Source organism: Synchytrium microbalum, assembly GCF_006535985.1.
Source record: "Synchytrium microbalum strain JEL517 chromosome Unknown SmJEL517_scf0002, whole genome shotgun sequence".
Lineage (NCBI taxonomy): Eukaryota > Fungi > Chytridiomycota > Chytridiomycetes > Synchytriales > Synchytriaceae > Synchytrium > Synchytrium microbalum.
Window position 1 is genome coordinate 453,705 of NW_022158351.1, and position 15,294 is coordinate 468,998.

Consider the following 15,294-nt stretch of genomic DNA (forward strand, 5'->3'; position numbering starts at 1 on the left):
CTATTACGGTCGTATCAGAGTTTAACAAAGGAATGTAAACACCCTGCTGGTGGAAATCAGGCAACGAGAGAGAAAAGGACGCAGATCCAAAATTCTTCTACTCTTCCTTCAAGAAGGAGGAGCCATTGCCACTGGTATGACCATTAGTATGGCCATTGACGTGATTAGCTTTTCCGTTCGTCCTGGCGGCTCCAGCAGCAACCTGTTTAGCAGCCGCAGCTCGATTGTAGGACCTCACCTATTGAAGTGAAATGATTTGAAGGGTTAGATTCAGATGTTCAGGACGTTGTATAGACTGCTTTCGATCGTACGTAAAAGTCCAAAAAGAGGATCAAGTAAGACCCAAAAATGACGGCACAGACTGTGAGGTGTGTGTGCGGATCGACCTAAGTAAATGAGAAGCGATTAGGTTGAGTAATTCATATGTTTCAACTAAGTTTCGCGGAAAGTTGGTCCAAATCGAACTCAAAAGCGCCACAAATTGTTCCAAGTTTGACGCGACATTACAGGTTGAGCTTCTTTCAATCAAAGAACCAAGACACGCGACATACCGATGTGCAGTATTCTAATGTTTTAAATCCATAGTCCGTCTTCAACCTGAAAAGAAATTGCGTGAGTGTATTGTCGTTTGTAGTGCAATTGTTGTGTGTGCCAAATATAGTTTATTGACAAACTATTTGACGAATTCTCAACTTTCAGTCTTCTTTCTCACCATGGAAAGTATTCGTTTGTGTAGACGTTGTATGCGACGTATGCGAGCATTAAAAGATCCAAGACAAATTGCGATATTTGCATCCTATGAAATGGAAGAGTGTGAGTCACGCAACTTCAGAATTCATTATATGGTTTGTAGGACGTCTTACGTGGTCAGATGCTTCTTCCACCAGATTTTTCGTTTCGAGACAGTAGATACCGCATAGTAGTAGTACATCAAAACGTGGACAGTCAAGTTCATTAGAATGGCGAACCAAGTTATAGGGTGGGGTTTCACGAGGAACATGTAGGTAAATGCTGCGGTCTAGTGATGATAATGGGTTCAAAATCAACCAAACAGTTCGTCGTCTCACGTTCATGCGAAATAACGTGAGTAAACACATCACTCAATGCAATGCAGCGGGGACGATCCTTACAGCACTGTGATGATACACATGCAGAAATTCTAATGGGCGCTTTCGCAGCACCATGAAGCCCTGCAAAACGGGCAGCATATAGTCAGTCATGGGTGTTCGATTTTCGACACATGTCAACAAATACTTACTGTGTCTATAAACTCCCAAAGCTTGAAGAGGTAGTTCAAGTAGTAGAAAAGCTCCAAACGAGGAGTGTATGCCTAAGTGATGCAAAGCAGTTCATGAGCGAAAGACAACTCGTCGATTGTAATGATCAGTAAGAAGATGTAGAGGCTCACGTAACAAGCAAGACTACTTTGAAATGATACTTACATCGTAGTGACATAGCGTAAAGTTCAACCCGTGCTCTTGCCACATTGGAACCAGTGGTTCCAAAATCAACATGAAGAGAAGCCCAGATGCAATAGACATGATTGCATTGTGTAGAAAGATCAAGTACTTGAGATTAAATGACTGGTATCCTCTCATGATCTCTTGGCCTCCCATCATCACAATCACGTATCCCAGACTTGCAGCGACTATTTGCACGATGGCGAGAGAGGTTCAGCATTGATGGATCATGCACATGACAAGATGGTATGGCAACACCAAGGTAAAGCGTTGAAAAGCTCAGAAGGGTTCAGTAACAACATAATCTCACCGATGCTGGGTAGTGTTCCAAATGGCAATCCTTCGTGAAACTTGAATGCATCGGCAGAAATGTGAAAGTACTTGGCCAATATCATGTCCAAGACATCATTGAACGGTGAGAAATGCATCTCGCTAGATGTGTGGTCTAGTGATATAGTTCGGGATAGGCTCAGCAGCTATCTAGCACGGTTTTCACTGTTGATGCCGCGGGAGGTATGAGTTGGCCTCTGATAGATCAGATCTGGCTGTAATCTAGAGTCTTCGCTGCTCTCGAGTTTGTGAATCCCCTGTGTGGTTCGCTGACTTTTGAAAACCACCAAATCCAACGTAAGCAGGCTCAGATAGGGACTCTTGAGATGGAACACTAGACTCCAAAATATCCAAGATAACCCAAGGAGACATACAGTAGCTCGTAGAACGACGATAGTTGCTTCGGCTTACGGTTCTCCATTTTTATAGTCCAATTCGTGTATCGCGGGTTGTTGAATTGCACGACCAGCCAAGAAAAGTATTTACAACCGTCGGCGGTAGATTTCTAGCACATATCATTGAAAATATTAAATACTTGGGAACGCTAGAGGCGATTATGAGCGACCGGTATAGCAATTCTCTCAAACCACCCGAATTGTCTGAATCTGTTGTGATTACGCAGTCAAAGATTCCCAACTCCACCTTTCGCGTCCAACTCCCTAAAATGGATTTTTGGAAGAATTTAAAGTGATATCATTTGTTCTCCTCCTAGGCTCCAGCCTTGAATCGACCCTGAAATGAATTTTTCTCTTTAAAGTCCGTCCCAGCGAACTCGCCGTCTCACAATAAAACTTTACGACATATCCTCTTGACAGCACAATCCAGCAAGGATGAAGGTCTCATTGAGCCAACAACGTTTCCTGGGGATGTTAGGCGTACATTTGATAGCTGTAGCCGTCCCATTTTGTCTGAAGGCTACGTACAGTAGACTTTTCCTAATGTGGTTGGGTTATACATTAGCGACTCTAGGCATAACGTGAGTTATAGAGCGTGTTCACGGGTAAATTTCTTCAAAGATACTAATGCTATCCTTTTCTACTAGTGTTGGGTAAGCGACCATGGAGATCGGCGGTGCCATTGACCAAACCCCAATTTTTTCGCGCACACCTTGCAAGCCTTTTTGCCTCGACCTCACATCTCCTTTTGTTGTGATCCAAAGCTACCATAGATGCTATTCGCATGGATCCTTCAAGCCGTCTCTTGCTGTGAGAGTGATGGCAGCCGTGTGGGGTGGTAGCGCATTCCAAGGTCAGAAAATGTCATCACAAGGGGAATAGACTTTCTGATCTCAAATTCTTATATTTATAGGCAGCATCAGGTGGTGGGTGATACGTCACAGGCTCCATCACAGGTTTCCTGACACTGGTGGGTTATCAAATTTGCCACATTAAATTGCTTGTCGGACTGCAATCCGATCGCTTGGGGTTTGTTCTGACTTTTGAAATTCACTCTATGCCGTGTGTATGCTCCTCTTAGACAATGATCCTTACAATGCCAAGGTATTTCTTCGACATTGTTGCAAACCAAACCTTGAAACAGAACCTACGCTTTTCGTCTTTCCCGGTCGTTGCCGCTTCAAATATTTTTTAACACTTATGCTTTTCATAACTTAGCGTGGACTGTGGTTCTCTCATATGGGATGGCTCTTTGAAACAGCTCACTACTCCAAGCTTAAAGAAATCGATGATTCGGATTTGAATGCCGATAAGCGTAAGTCGAATCGACGCTTTCCTCGCCGTACTCTACCAAGTTTCTTGAGCTCCTCGATATTTACTCTAACCTTTATTTAGTGGTTGTCTTTCAGCACAAGTACTTTAATATCATTGCCATTTTCATGTGCTTCATATTTCCCTCCATTGTGGCCAAAGTTCTTTGGAATGATGCCATTGGTGGTTTCCTATATGGAGGTGTGCTAAAGGCAGTTTTAGTCTGGGTAGGTGGAAGTCACGCAAAACAGCTTAAAAAGATTAGCAATTGACTTGCCATTTCCACAGCACGTCACTTTTTCTATAAACAGTTTGGCACATTGGATGGGAGATCAGCCTTACACGCTCGATTCTACTGCCAGAGACAACTGGTGGCTATCCGTCTTTACCGTCGGCGAAGGCAGTCAGTAAGTGATTCTCGAGTGCCTGTAGAAGTAGAATCTGGAAAAGGCACTCATTTCACTTAAATTTTAGCAACTTCCATCACGCATTCCCGAAAGACTATCGATGTGGATCGGCATTGTTGCATTACGATCCTGGCAAATGGACTATCTTCATATTGTATCTCTTAAACCTGGCCACCGATCTTCACAGGGTTACTGATGAAGAGATAGAAAAGGGTACGCACTGTGACATCCAAGCCACGTAAGCACTATCCTGACATCTCAAACTTTTAGATTCCATCGTGGTTAGTGAACGTGTGCTCAAGAAGAGACGCCAAGCTGTTAGTTGGGGCATCCCAGATGAAGACCTGCCCACCCTAACTATTCAACAAGTGCGGGACCAGTGCAATCGAAAGGCCATGTCGTTGATTGTGATTGATGGATATGTCATTGACGTTGGCGCTTTCCTTGATGAACACCCCGGAGGTAGAAGACTCCTGGAAGATCTTGTCGGTCAGGATGCGACTGAGGCGTTCTATGAACGTGCGCACAATGAGGGAGCAAAGATCGCAATGAGGACGATGGCTGTGTCGAAGTTAGTAGAGTAGTTGATGTTAGAGTAGACTTTGATATCTGTAGTGTTCTTTAAAACCATACTATTTCCTTCCTTTTGTTACTCATGCACCGCTGAAAACCAACTTTGATTAGTATTATATATATTTCTTCATATGTGATCTCATGTCATGCTTTTGTGTGAGCGTTTGAGTTTCTGGGAACAAGGGTGCGATCAATAGATCTAATAGTCAAAACTTGGACCAGAGGCATTTTACGAACCTGCTCACAATGAAAAGCATATATATCCATGGAAGCCAGAGCCGTTTCAAAGTTGATGGGTGAAATTGATTTTCCCGTGGTTTTATTGATTTTCGTAGTTTCTCTCTGGCTATATGCTCCTCAAATCCTCATAGCCCCCCAAAAAAAATCATGGCAGCAATGTTTCCAATCTTTCCGATGTAGAATATTAACGTGTGTTGTTTGTTTGCATTGAGAATTTTCACAAATGCACCTGGACGCAGTTACGTCCGAACTCTCTATTCTTGTTGATTCAGTGGCCAATCTCGCAGTACACCGATGATAATGGCATGTACACTAGCTCTTAAAGGTCTCGTTCTCTAGGATTACGCAGTTGCGTGGTGAGATTTCAGCGTCTCAAACTCAGTGCTACGCAAGTTTCGGACTTGGTTTGAGAGGGATTCTCCATACCGGTCGCCTTGTGTAGAGAAACTAGTTCATGCCGAGCAAGATATTTAGATAATTTGGCTGGTCGTAATTCGTCACTGGCCAACTGTGCTAGTCGAAAATCCCACAATTGCTCATGTTTGGTTTTTTTGCGCCTCTGCGATAGACCCGGATGCTCGCGTCGGGAGTTTCAACGAATGAATAAATGAGATTAGTGCATCGCCAAACAACCCTTTCGTTACTATTACTTTGAACCATATCTGCATCGTTGCTACCCATAAGCTACCCATGGCAGTCGTTACCAGTAGAAAAACTAAGCCACAGAAATCTTTGCTACCAGCAAATACGTCAACTGCTTACACCCGAAATCAAGCTGTGGACGGACGACTACCTGACTTTGTAGAGGTCGATAATCGCCATCTTGGAACTGGCCTGTTTGCATCGTTCGGTCAACCGTGAAGAGTAAACACTGCTTAACGTAAAAAAGAGTAATTCATGCATTTAGCACCCTTCAACGATGTCTTGGACATCATATTACTCAAGTACTTTGGCTTTACTGGCGACACATTCAAGTTCCATGAAGGCTTACCGTTTGGAAGGGTACCTGTAGTCGGCAAGTTTGATTTGAGTCTAGCTTTTTTGGAAAAATTTGGGGGTGACAGTTCTCAAACGGGCTTGTCATCTAGTTTTTGTGAAGAAATCCTATTTTCAAGTATGAGATGCATCGATCCTGACACTCTATCTCTCTCCTCCTTTCTGTTAGCTGCTGCGAGTATCACCTACGTCCTTGTGATGATGGGTGGACAGGAGATCATGAGAGGATTCAAGCCCTTCACACTTAAATATCCTATATTTCTACACAATGCAATCATGTCTGTCGCATCGGCCATTCTATTCATGTTGATATTGGAACCGCTAGTTCCAATGATTTACGAGCATGGTCCCAACTATGCTATTTGTAGCATTAAGGTAAGTGCTACAGCTAGAGTGCTGGACGCATTCTTCATAAGATTGACACGTTCTCATGAGATGTTCTTTTCATAACCTCTAGGCAGTGACTCCTCGTTTAATGATGCTCTACTACTTTAACTTCCTATTCAAGATTTGGGAATTCATAGACACGGTAATATCATTTACAAACTTTTCGTCCTCGCTGCCATGTCACTGATTCTTCCTTATGGATACTCTCACAGGGCTTTATGGTTTTGAGAAAGCGACCTTTAGAATTCTTGCACGTCTATCACCACAGTGCTGTAAGGATCATCTCGCTGCTTGCATTGAGTGATGTGTTTACTCGCGTCTAAGACTGAAAATGATTGATTTGAAACCAATTAAACGTAGACGGCTGGACTCGCGTACCTTTTCTTGACAACGACTCAATCAGCTATATGGTTTCCTATTCTACTGAACTTGGCTGTCCACGTCTTGATGTGTGAGTAGATTTGGGACACTTTTTTCCTGATTGTTATCTCACAATTTCACTTTCTAGATTACGTGAGTAGGATTTGAGTTTGTCGTCACTAATTTGTTGCTGACGACGTCCCTGTCTAGTACTATGCCGTATCAACCATCTCAAAACGCAGAATTTGGTGGAAGAAGCACTTGACCAGGTAAGCGGCCTGAAAAATCGTTTTGAGGCGTTGAATGCTTAACCCAAGTTTTGCCACCACATAGTATGCAAATATCCCAATTCGTCCTCGATCTTGGTATGCTTTGTTATTGCTCTTACAATGTTTATATAAACGAGTACTTCCCATGGTATGGAAACAACCAAAGATTTTTCCTGAAATGTTCGCTACTAAGTCAAAACTCATAATAGGCTGAAAACTGAGTATGGGCTCAGAACTGTGGAAAATTGCCATTCGTCGGATCCACACATTCAGGCCGTCGTCACCGGTAGGATTTACTGTTATTGTCAGATCGGCGTTCGTTTATTCATCAGGATCTTTTTGATAGGCATCATCATTTCGAGTTACCTTGCATTGTTCTTGGACTTTTACGTACGTGCTTGTCAATTCGTTGCCCTCTTTCTTAAAGATCTCCTTCCTAACTTTGTGGATACATAGTTCCGGTCGTACACTCAAGCTGCTGCTGCAAAGAAGAATGCCATAAAGACCAATGGCAAAGCTCATCATACCAATGGCCACAGCAACGGCAATGGCGTTTATAACAAGGAAGAGTAAGGAGGACATCTCTCTCGCCGCTAAAGGAGGTCGGACTTTACAGACTTTGACACAAACATCCCATTTGAACAATTTGTTGTGCCTTCATTTTTTTTGAGTGACCTATCTATAATAAAAAATGTTAAGATCTAAATTTTATTTCCCGTGACCATCCGCCGTTTGATAATGGGGGTATACGCGATGCTCCCTCACAGCGTCCGTACAAGCCATCTCTTCTATATTTTGGGTTCTAAAATATGTACATAGCGTTAGATGAGGAGATATCAAGCCGTAGGTGCGGGTTCCAACTTTGTCAAGAAATCGAGAAGAGCCTTCCTAGACTCTGAATTGGAGGGTACATGGTGTCTATATTTGAAATATCATGAGATTCAAGCCACGACAAGGCCCTTGATGAGGACCATCTTACCCCCCAGTATGCTGGTAAACAACAGGATCCACAAAGTGAGATGCGAGTTGTATGGAGCGTTCTGGAGTTACCAGATTGTCAATCTCGCCGTAGATGTGTATTGAAGGTGTTTGTACATGTATTGGAAAGAGCACCTGGATATGAGGCTGATAGTATGACTCGAAGCCCCCGTAAAAGATACCAACTAGAGATAGCAGAGGGTGTCAGTGGCCATCTCTGATATTGAACGGATGGATCGTACATTTGAATTGGTTTCGTCCATCAGCTTGATCCTCAGCCAACAAAACGTGAGCCAGCACAGTGCCTTGTGAGAAGGCCATGATTCCCTCAAATGGGCCTTGTCTAGCAATAACCTCACGTATGTAAAGGAGTGATTGCTCAACTCCTCTCCAGTTTCCATTTCGGAAATCGTCTTCATCGGCCACTTCAAACCATGAAAGTCGCCCTTCGGCTTCACCAAACAAGGCTTTCGAAGCAAATGGAGCATCGATAAAGACTGTCGGCAAAAAGAATCCGTTGGCACATAGAGAATCGTTACAGAATCTTGATGCTGACGAGCGAATCCGACATGCATACCAAATGAGTAGCCCAGTTTTTTCGTGAGATCTTTCCGGACCGCTCCAGTTTTTAGACTGAATGTTCCAGAGTTCTGCCCATCTGATGAAAAGCGTAGTTGAACGTATTACTCGTATTGGCTCTGTTGCCTCGTGCGAGTTCCAACCTTGCAAAAGCCTTGATGAATCAAGGAAAAAGACTTACAAGCGTGTAGACACAGGATCTTCTTGCTCATATCTTTAGACTCTCAAAGTCTCCTAGCCTCCCAACTTCTTTGTGGCTCAATCTCTTGTGGCGATTCCTGTCAACTTCAACACAACTACTCCTGGGACAAAAGCTCAAGTTCTGCTGGTTCAAAAGGCTAGGAGAGAGGCCCTTCCTCTTGCAGTAAGGCAACAATTTGAGATCGCACGATCTGCTTCTGAAAATGTACTTAACGTTGTCCCTGCATCAACTTTCTAGATGAACTTGTTTCGACGAACCAAAGCAAATCAAGGGACTTTGGGCAGAGACAAAGATGTACCTACCGATGCAACACCGATCCCAGTAATCCCAACATCCAGTACTCCCCCACGTTCGCTGTTTAGGAGGAAACCATCATTGAAGAAGCTCAAGACTGAGATATCGGTCGTTCAGCTGCAGTTGTTGCCGATCCAGAGGAAGGTCTATAGGAAATGGATCAACTACCAGCTGTCGCGTAAGTCCTCCGGCTGCTTCTTTGGGTGTCGGATACAAGCATTTCGATGTTGGTTTAAAACAAGCCAGCACGATCCCATTATAATTACAAGCAAACTCACCAGATTCTATGTCTTGTAGTCGCTGGCAGGAAGCCGATTGTTAGTGTTACTACTGACTTGCGATCTGGACTCGTTATATGGGAGATTTTGCGACATTTCTCAAGTATTCCTCCACCGCCAGCTCCTCGCCGAATGTTTCCTACTCAGCAATGGGCCCTAAACCTCCAGTATCTTAATATGCATCTAAGACATCCGTTAAGAGGGGCTGGGCCCGAGCATTTTGCAGCAGGGGATGTCGTGGCCACTGTAGCCCTACTATGGATTATCATTAGGCGGTTTCGCGTCGGCAATGTTGGAACAGAGACACTCACGCAACCACAACCACGATGTCCTGACGCTTGTAACACGAACGCCGCGACAAAAGCTTTGCTTCTGTCATGGGCGGCTTCCATTCTGGATCCATACTATGAATTCGGCGCTCTGAGCGAGCCGATCATCAATTTTGATTCTGCATGGCGGTAAGCTCTTTTTTTTCTTACTTTGTCGTTTATAGATTCGTTGACTTTCAAATCTCAGGGACGGCTCGGCCATACTTTGCCTAATACACGCTGCAAATCCTGAATTGATTTCGGACGTCCCCGATCGCCGTACATCTCCAGGAGACTGCAATGAATGGAGGGCAACTGTGTCCGAGGCATTAGGTCTTGCAAACAAGCATTTGGGTGTGCCACTGGTGCGTCAATTTGGAACCATCTTGAACCGCTTTGCTCAAATATGTTTACAATCCTTGACCAATTCAACTCGTCAATAGTTGTTGGACGTAGAAGACCTTACCGACGTCGAGACTCCCGACGAGCAGATTGTAATGACCTATGTTGCTGAACTATATTGGGCTACACGCCCAAAAAATGTAGATGTTGAAGCAATGCAGCCTGTAATAGAAAGTACACCTGTAATCCCCGTGGCATCCACTCATCGAACTTGGCTCATGGCTCGTCTCGCTTCGCTTGACTATATCGCATCTTCAATGTCTCAGGCAGCCAGACAATTATCAGACTCATTAAATAGCTCGTCGCCACAACCTATAGACCAGGTCGCCACCAAGGTTGAAGAGTGGAAGTCGACTATAATCGAGATCTCAGATGAGCTGCTGAGTCGACGTGGAGAACGTGAAGAAACAATAGCAGCCTGCAATGCAGCATTGAGTTCTGTGGATTTGAACGAGTCGATGAAGTCTGAGGTGGCCAATTTCAAAGAGCAAATGGATAGTTCGTGGGATGGCATTCAGTCTCGTTTGAAGACTTTAGGTGTTGCACTAGAGGGCTTTACAAAGACTTTAGACTGGGCTCGTAAAGTGTCTGAAACCTCGAAGGGTATTCAGACGACGTCGTATGATTTGGATGCTGACGGTGGATGGAGCCCACAAGTCATTCAAGCTCTCAAACAAGGTGACTTTTTGAGATTCTTTGGATCTAGTTTAGATGCTGCGATTGCAGCTTGGGAATCTGAAGCGGCAGGACTGAAACGACGTGTAGATAGCTTGCTCAGAGGAGCAGAGACCTCGTCTAGTCTGAAACGATCGTATGATATACAGTTGGCAGAGCCGTTACGTACCCTAGAACGACGTTTGGGTGTAAGAAAGGACGCCGTCACCATTCTACGGGGGATGACATCCCTGTTTGACAATGGAGCCACATTAGTCATTGAAGCACTAGGTGAAGTTGCTGATATTATAAAGCACAGATTGGAAGGTATAGATGGATATTTGGTTCCAAGTGGTAATTCGCAGCAAGAAGACGAAGCGCAATGTGCGATCTGGTCTCAAAATCAATGGCAGATGGAATCTCAGTTACGCGGTGTGATCAAGGCCGAGATTGATCAAATCGAAGTAGTAGCTGCCAAAGTCAACGAAGCTATAAAACCCGCTGGGCTCGGAGCGAGTGTCGAGGCTGCTGTGCTTTCAGAGTCTCAACGTCGCTGTGAACGAGTGCAGGCACTGTTCATCAAGGCTCTCAACTTGGCTGAACGTGAAAGAGTTGCCGTGAATACTGCTAATGAATACAGCAGGTGGTTTGCTACCTTGGCTTCTATACAAAGTAGACTAGATACCGTATTGGCTGTGTTCAAGAACGAAAAGGATGCATCTGGGCTACGAGACATACAGGAGGCTGGAGTAGAATTAGCAGCCGAAGCACGTGCGATTCGAACAGAGATGTCTCAAATAGGTCAAGGAGAAGGTCATGAACGTATATGTGCTCAAATGATTGTTGATCGGTGGACGAAGCTCAAGGCTGGGTTTGATATTATAGAAGAGGCAACCACGAATAGTAGCATCTCGAATTCTACACCAGCAAAGGCTAGTAGTCCACCACCACCGATAGTAACTCGAGACGTATTGCCTCCACCACCCAAAGATGCTAACTGGAGAGAAAGTATGGGAAATATACCTGTGCGACTCTCATTTAGAGCATCAAAGCAAATGACCGAATCAGAGATGGCAAAACTTGTATCATGGAATGATGAGCAACAGACAAGACGATTATCGATGCTAGCTATCCCTCGAGGGCCAGTTGTAGACGATCAACCAGCAACTCCAACAGAGGCTACAATCCCTAGTGTGCTTGCAGTTGAAGAAGCAATTCATAGTTTACCTGAAGCCGAGCGCAACTCGTGGACACCGCCTCGTCGAACTGATTCGGCACTTCCGTCACCCCCGCAAACACCATCTTCACCATTGGCAGATGCCAGTCGTAGTGATGCGGATAGCAGAAAGGCTAGTGTTAGGATGAGTAAAGCCGATGAGGAATTAGAAGAATTGTTACGGAATGCACGGAGAGCAGCAATAGTGCAGTCAGTGCCTAGTAGTGCGAATGAACACCCGCAGTCATTTTTACCTAGCTTGCCACCACGTATTGAATCCAGTCTGTTTGATTTTGAGACCAAGTCAGAAACGTCTCGAGAGTCGGGACGTTATTCACAACAGCTAGCTCCATCATCCGTTGAAACACCATTTTGGGCTACGTCGTACACTCTGCCGAGAGAAATGGGTAGCTTTAGAAACTCTGGGCTTTCTATTCGTAACTCTTTGGTATGTATTGTAATGTCCTTCAGCTGGAACAGCATAAATACTTACTGTAGTACCTGACTTTTTTAGCTTGCTCTGCCAGCATCGGCAGCAGCAGCTGCTGCTGTAAGCTCTCCGAGCCCAACACTGAGTGTCGCCAGGCCTGAAAGAAATGCAGCAAGACCGTCATCCATAACATCAAATCCGGAACGTCCAGCATCAACAGCATCGGCCTATGGAACGTCATTGTTGAGGTCTCCTGAACCATCACCATCAGCAACTCGAATCACTTCACCACTTGGTCGACCCGTATCAATAGCATCAGAAGTAGCAGGACCACCAGGCGGTATTCCCTCACGCTACGATTCCTTGAGTCGTGATTCCTTCAATCGAGTCCAAGAGACGCCAGATCTGTCGCTACCTAGATCTGTAGCTTCTGGGAAAAGCAGTCATGGTGCTAAGCGTGACAACCCGCAACAGGCGTTCGAGGATCATGAATATTCAGAGCCGATGGTTGCAATGTCATTGCCTCGGACTACAAGCGTACTGTATTCAGCAGAATTTGATGGAGAGTCAACACCGGCTTCGTCGCTCGCTAGGACGAAAAATGATCAAAATCAACATGTTTTGCAGGGTTTGCGTCATGAGATGTCGTTTGCGGTAACTTGTCAAATGCCTTGTCGTCGGCTTGAAACCCTTTTTTTCTCATTTCATGTTTTCGTAACTTAGAGCATCCCATCGACAACCGGATACTCACAGGACAACAACACTCTATGGCGTATGGAACGCGAAAACGCTGTGGTTGAAGTGCTGCCTCTGCAATCAGAGGACTACGATGATTACGATCCATTCCATGATCAGAATCTGACGATTGGTAGTACTCGAATCATTTCGGAAGCACCAATTTTTCAGGCTGAACCTACTGTGAGTTATTAATCTGTTTGCTGATCCTGTGAATCATCGTTTAGTGTTAACTGTTGTCATTTAACAGCCACCACCAACAATATTCATTCAAACACAAAACATCCAACGAACTCCGTCAGTCAACACCGTCAACACTTCCTCCCCGACGACGCCTGTGCAAACCGAAGCCAGGAACTTGAGTGATGCGGAACGACTAGAAGAGGCCCGAAAGATTGAATCTTCTGTCAAATCAGCTGCTGCTCAAGACAGGATTCTTGTTGCGCGTGACAATCAATGGAAGTTTGATAAGCACGCTTGGAATGATGCCGAAAAGGCAGACTTTGCTAAATCAAAGAAGAACGCGATTGTGAGGAATATTGAGCTGGATCAAAAGGCTATTGTGTCTGAAGAGATTGCTGTTTCGGTAAGGTCAAGGCAAAAAATTTGTGATATCGAATGTTGTACCAATGACGATTTTTTAGACTGCTCAATCCGAGGCTGTCGATGCAACAAATGTGCTTCGACAAGTTGAAGAGGCGTCTAAAGATGCTGCTACCAAAGCCGAGCAAGAAGAACGTCGTTACAGGGCAGCAAGAACAGTTGAGATGAATGCCAGAGTAAGACACCTTATCTGTTCGGTTGTTCCCATTGATAGCATCTTTCCAACGGTTTTTTATGCGATAGGCGCGAGCGGCTGCTGCCACCCAAGAAGCATTCGATGCAGCAAGACTTGCTGAATCGCTCCACGACGAATCATTACGTGATTCAGAACAACATGCTCGTATGCTGCTAGAGCAGCAACAGAATCTAGAATCTACAAGGCTTCCCGAGTTATGGCAGTTACAGCAAGATGCTGAAGCTGCCATACGAAAGGCACTAGAAATTGAGAAACGGGCATCGATTGCATCTGTTGATAGAGCACAATTAGCTGGTGCTATTCGGCAAGAAGCGTTACGAGCCAAGGAAGAGGCTGATCGGGCTCTTAAGCGGTTGCAGATGGAGAGTCAGGACGCCGCGAGGCAGGAGATGGAAGCTTTCAAGGTATATCATCAATTTCCATGGGGGCTTTTTGTTTGGATTTTTCCTGTTTTTGAAGTGTCTAAATCGAAAACTGCAATGTTTGTGTTGGATATTTACATTACTCTTGCAAATTTAAACCAAAGGAACGAGAAAGATCGAGACTCTACGAAGAAAAAAGAGCCGTAGATTTGGCAAGATTGCGTGCTGAAGAGCAAGCGAGACTTCAAGAAGAGCTGGCCATTGCCGAAGAGGCTCGAATCGAAGCAGAGAGTAAGTGCGAAAAATTGCTTGATTTTAATGCCATAAACAAGAGAAAAACACTTACTGGAAACTATTGCAATAGTTCGATACGGATCTGCATATAAGCAACGCAACCAACTACAGGGAGAAGAAGACACCGCCCGATCTCGTGCCCTCGCAGCGGATCTAGCTGCTAAACGAGCACATCATGCACTGGAACAGAAACGATCTGAAGCTTCCCTAAATTCGCCAAAGTCTCCCAACGGAAGCCTACATAAAATGGGTAGTTTCTCGTCACAGGACTCTCCTACAGGCTCGGAAACATCTTTGCGACGTGACATGATGCCGCAACCGTCGTCTTCATCATCATCACCTCGGTATGAAGTCGCTAGCCCTAGCAACCCATCTTCGCGGTATAGTCCACCCGGTGAAGACACCACACCGATTGACATCCCCTCTAAATTTACTACACCGCCACGCTCCATTCTCCGAACAACGGCACCAGCAATGACTGGTGACGTGTATCGATCAGCATCAAATGAATCTCTGCCACGCAAAGGAGCTCTACAACAAAATCCACTACGGGATCCATATATTGCTGATAATTCTGATCCGCTTGACGTTGCTGTTGGTGCATTTGTGGCTAGATGTCCCGCTGCAATAGGGATGGTTAAAGATACGTTTGGGTGAGCGAGAAAAAGAAACTAAAAGATGACCGCATTTATGTCTGTATTGTCGAATTCCATTACTGACTACTTGCTACTAATCAAACAGGGGTGGAAGGTACTGGTGGTGGGTTGGAAACTCTCAATCTCAGCTGATTTTGTGTCGAGTAATACGAGATCATGTGTTTGTTCAGCAAGGAGGTGCTTGGAAGGTAAGAGATTCGTTTTGACTCGGTTTGGGTGTGTTCATATAGCAGACTCTCATTGCTCCTTGTGTCATTTAGGAAATCCAAGATGTGGTGAAAATGTAGGTGTTTTGTGTTTTCGGGTGCTATTGTATTCGGTTATGGAGTTTTTTGCCCTCATAGTCCTTTAATATGTAATATACTATTCATGGTGACAT

General features: G+C 44.7%; 3 protein-coding genes across 3 annotated transcripts; 2 read left to right on the forward strand and 1 right to left on the reverse strand.

Moving 5' to 3' along the window:
• Positions 1-97: 97 nt before the first annotated feature.
• SMI558 (very-long-chain 3-oxoacyl-CoA synthase) lies at positions 98-1,888 on the reverse strand (the record flags this gene model as incomplete). The annotated part of the gene is made up of 9 exons (XM_031166487.1): positions 98-238; positions 312-386; positions 552-597; positions 713-796; positions 864-1,018; positions 1,131-1,190; positions 1,259-1,330; positions 1,443-1,648; positions 1,771-1,888. 9 exons carry the CDS (start codon positions 1,886-1,888, stop codon positions 98-100), a joined length of 957 nt encoding a protein of 318 aa, XP_031027602.1.
• A 1,116-nt stretch (positions 1,889-3,004) lies between these two features.
• On the forward strand, positions 3,005-4,487 carry SmJEL517_g00559 (uncharacterized protein; the record flags this gene model as incomplete). The annotated part of the gene is made up of 8 exons (XM_031166488.1): positions 3,005-3,038; positions 3,099-3,155; positions 3,267-3,289; positions 3,404-3,500; positions 3,581-3,723; positions 3,785-3,903; positions 3,971-4,116; positions 4,174-4,487. 8 exons carry the CDS (start codon positions 3,005-3,007, stop codon positions 4,485-4,487), a joined length of 933 nt encoding a protein of 310 aa, XP_031027601.1.
• A 919-nt stretch (positions 4,488-5,406) lies between these two features.
• On the forward strand, positions 5,407-7,301 carry SMI560 (very-long-chain 3-oxoacyl-CoA synthase; the record flags this gene model as incomplete). The annotated part of the gene is made up of 12 exons (XM_031166489.1): positions 5,407-5,566; positions 5,624-5,773; positions 5,882-6,087; positions 6,170-6,241; positions 6,312-6,371; positions 6,460-6,550; positions 6,608-6,616; positions 6,670-6,728; positions 6,793-6,824; positions 6,938-7,014; positions 7,075-7,118; positions 7,185-7,301. 12 exons carry the CDS (start codon positions 5,407-5,409, stop codon positions 7,299-7,301), a joined length of 1,077 nt encoding a protein of 358 aa, XP_031027384.1.
• Positions 7,302-15,294: the final 7,993 nt, after the last annotated feature.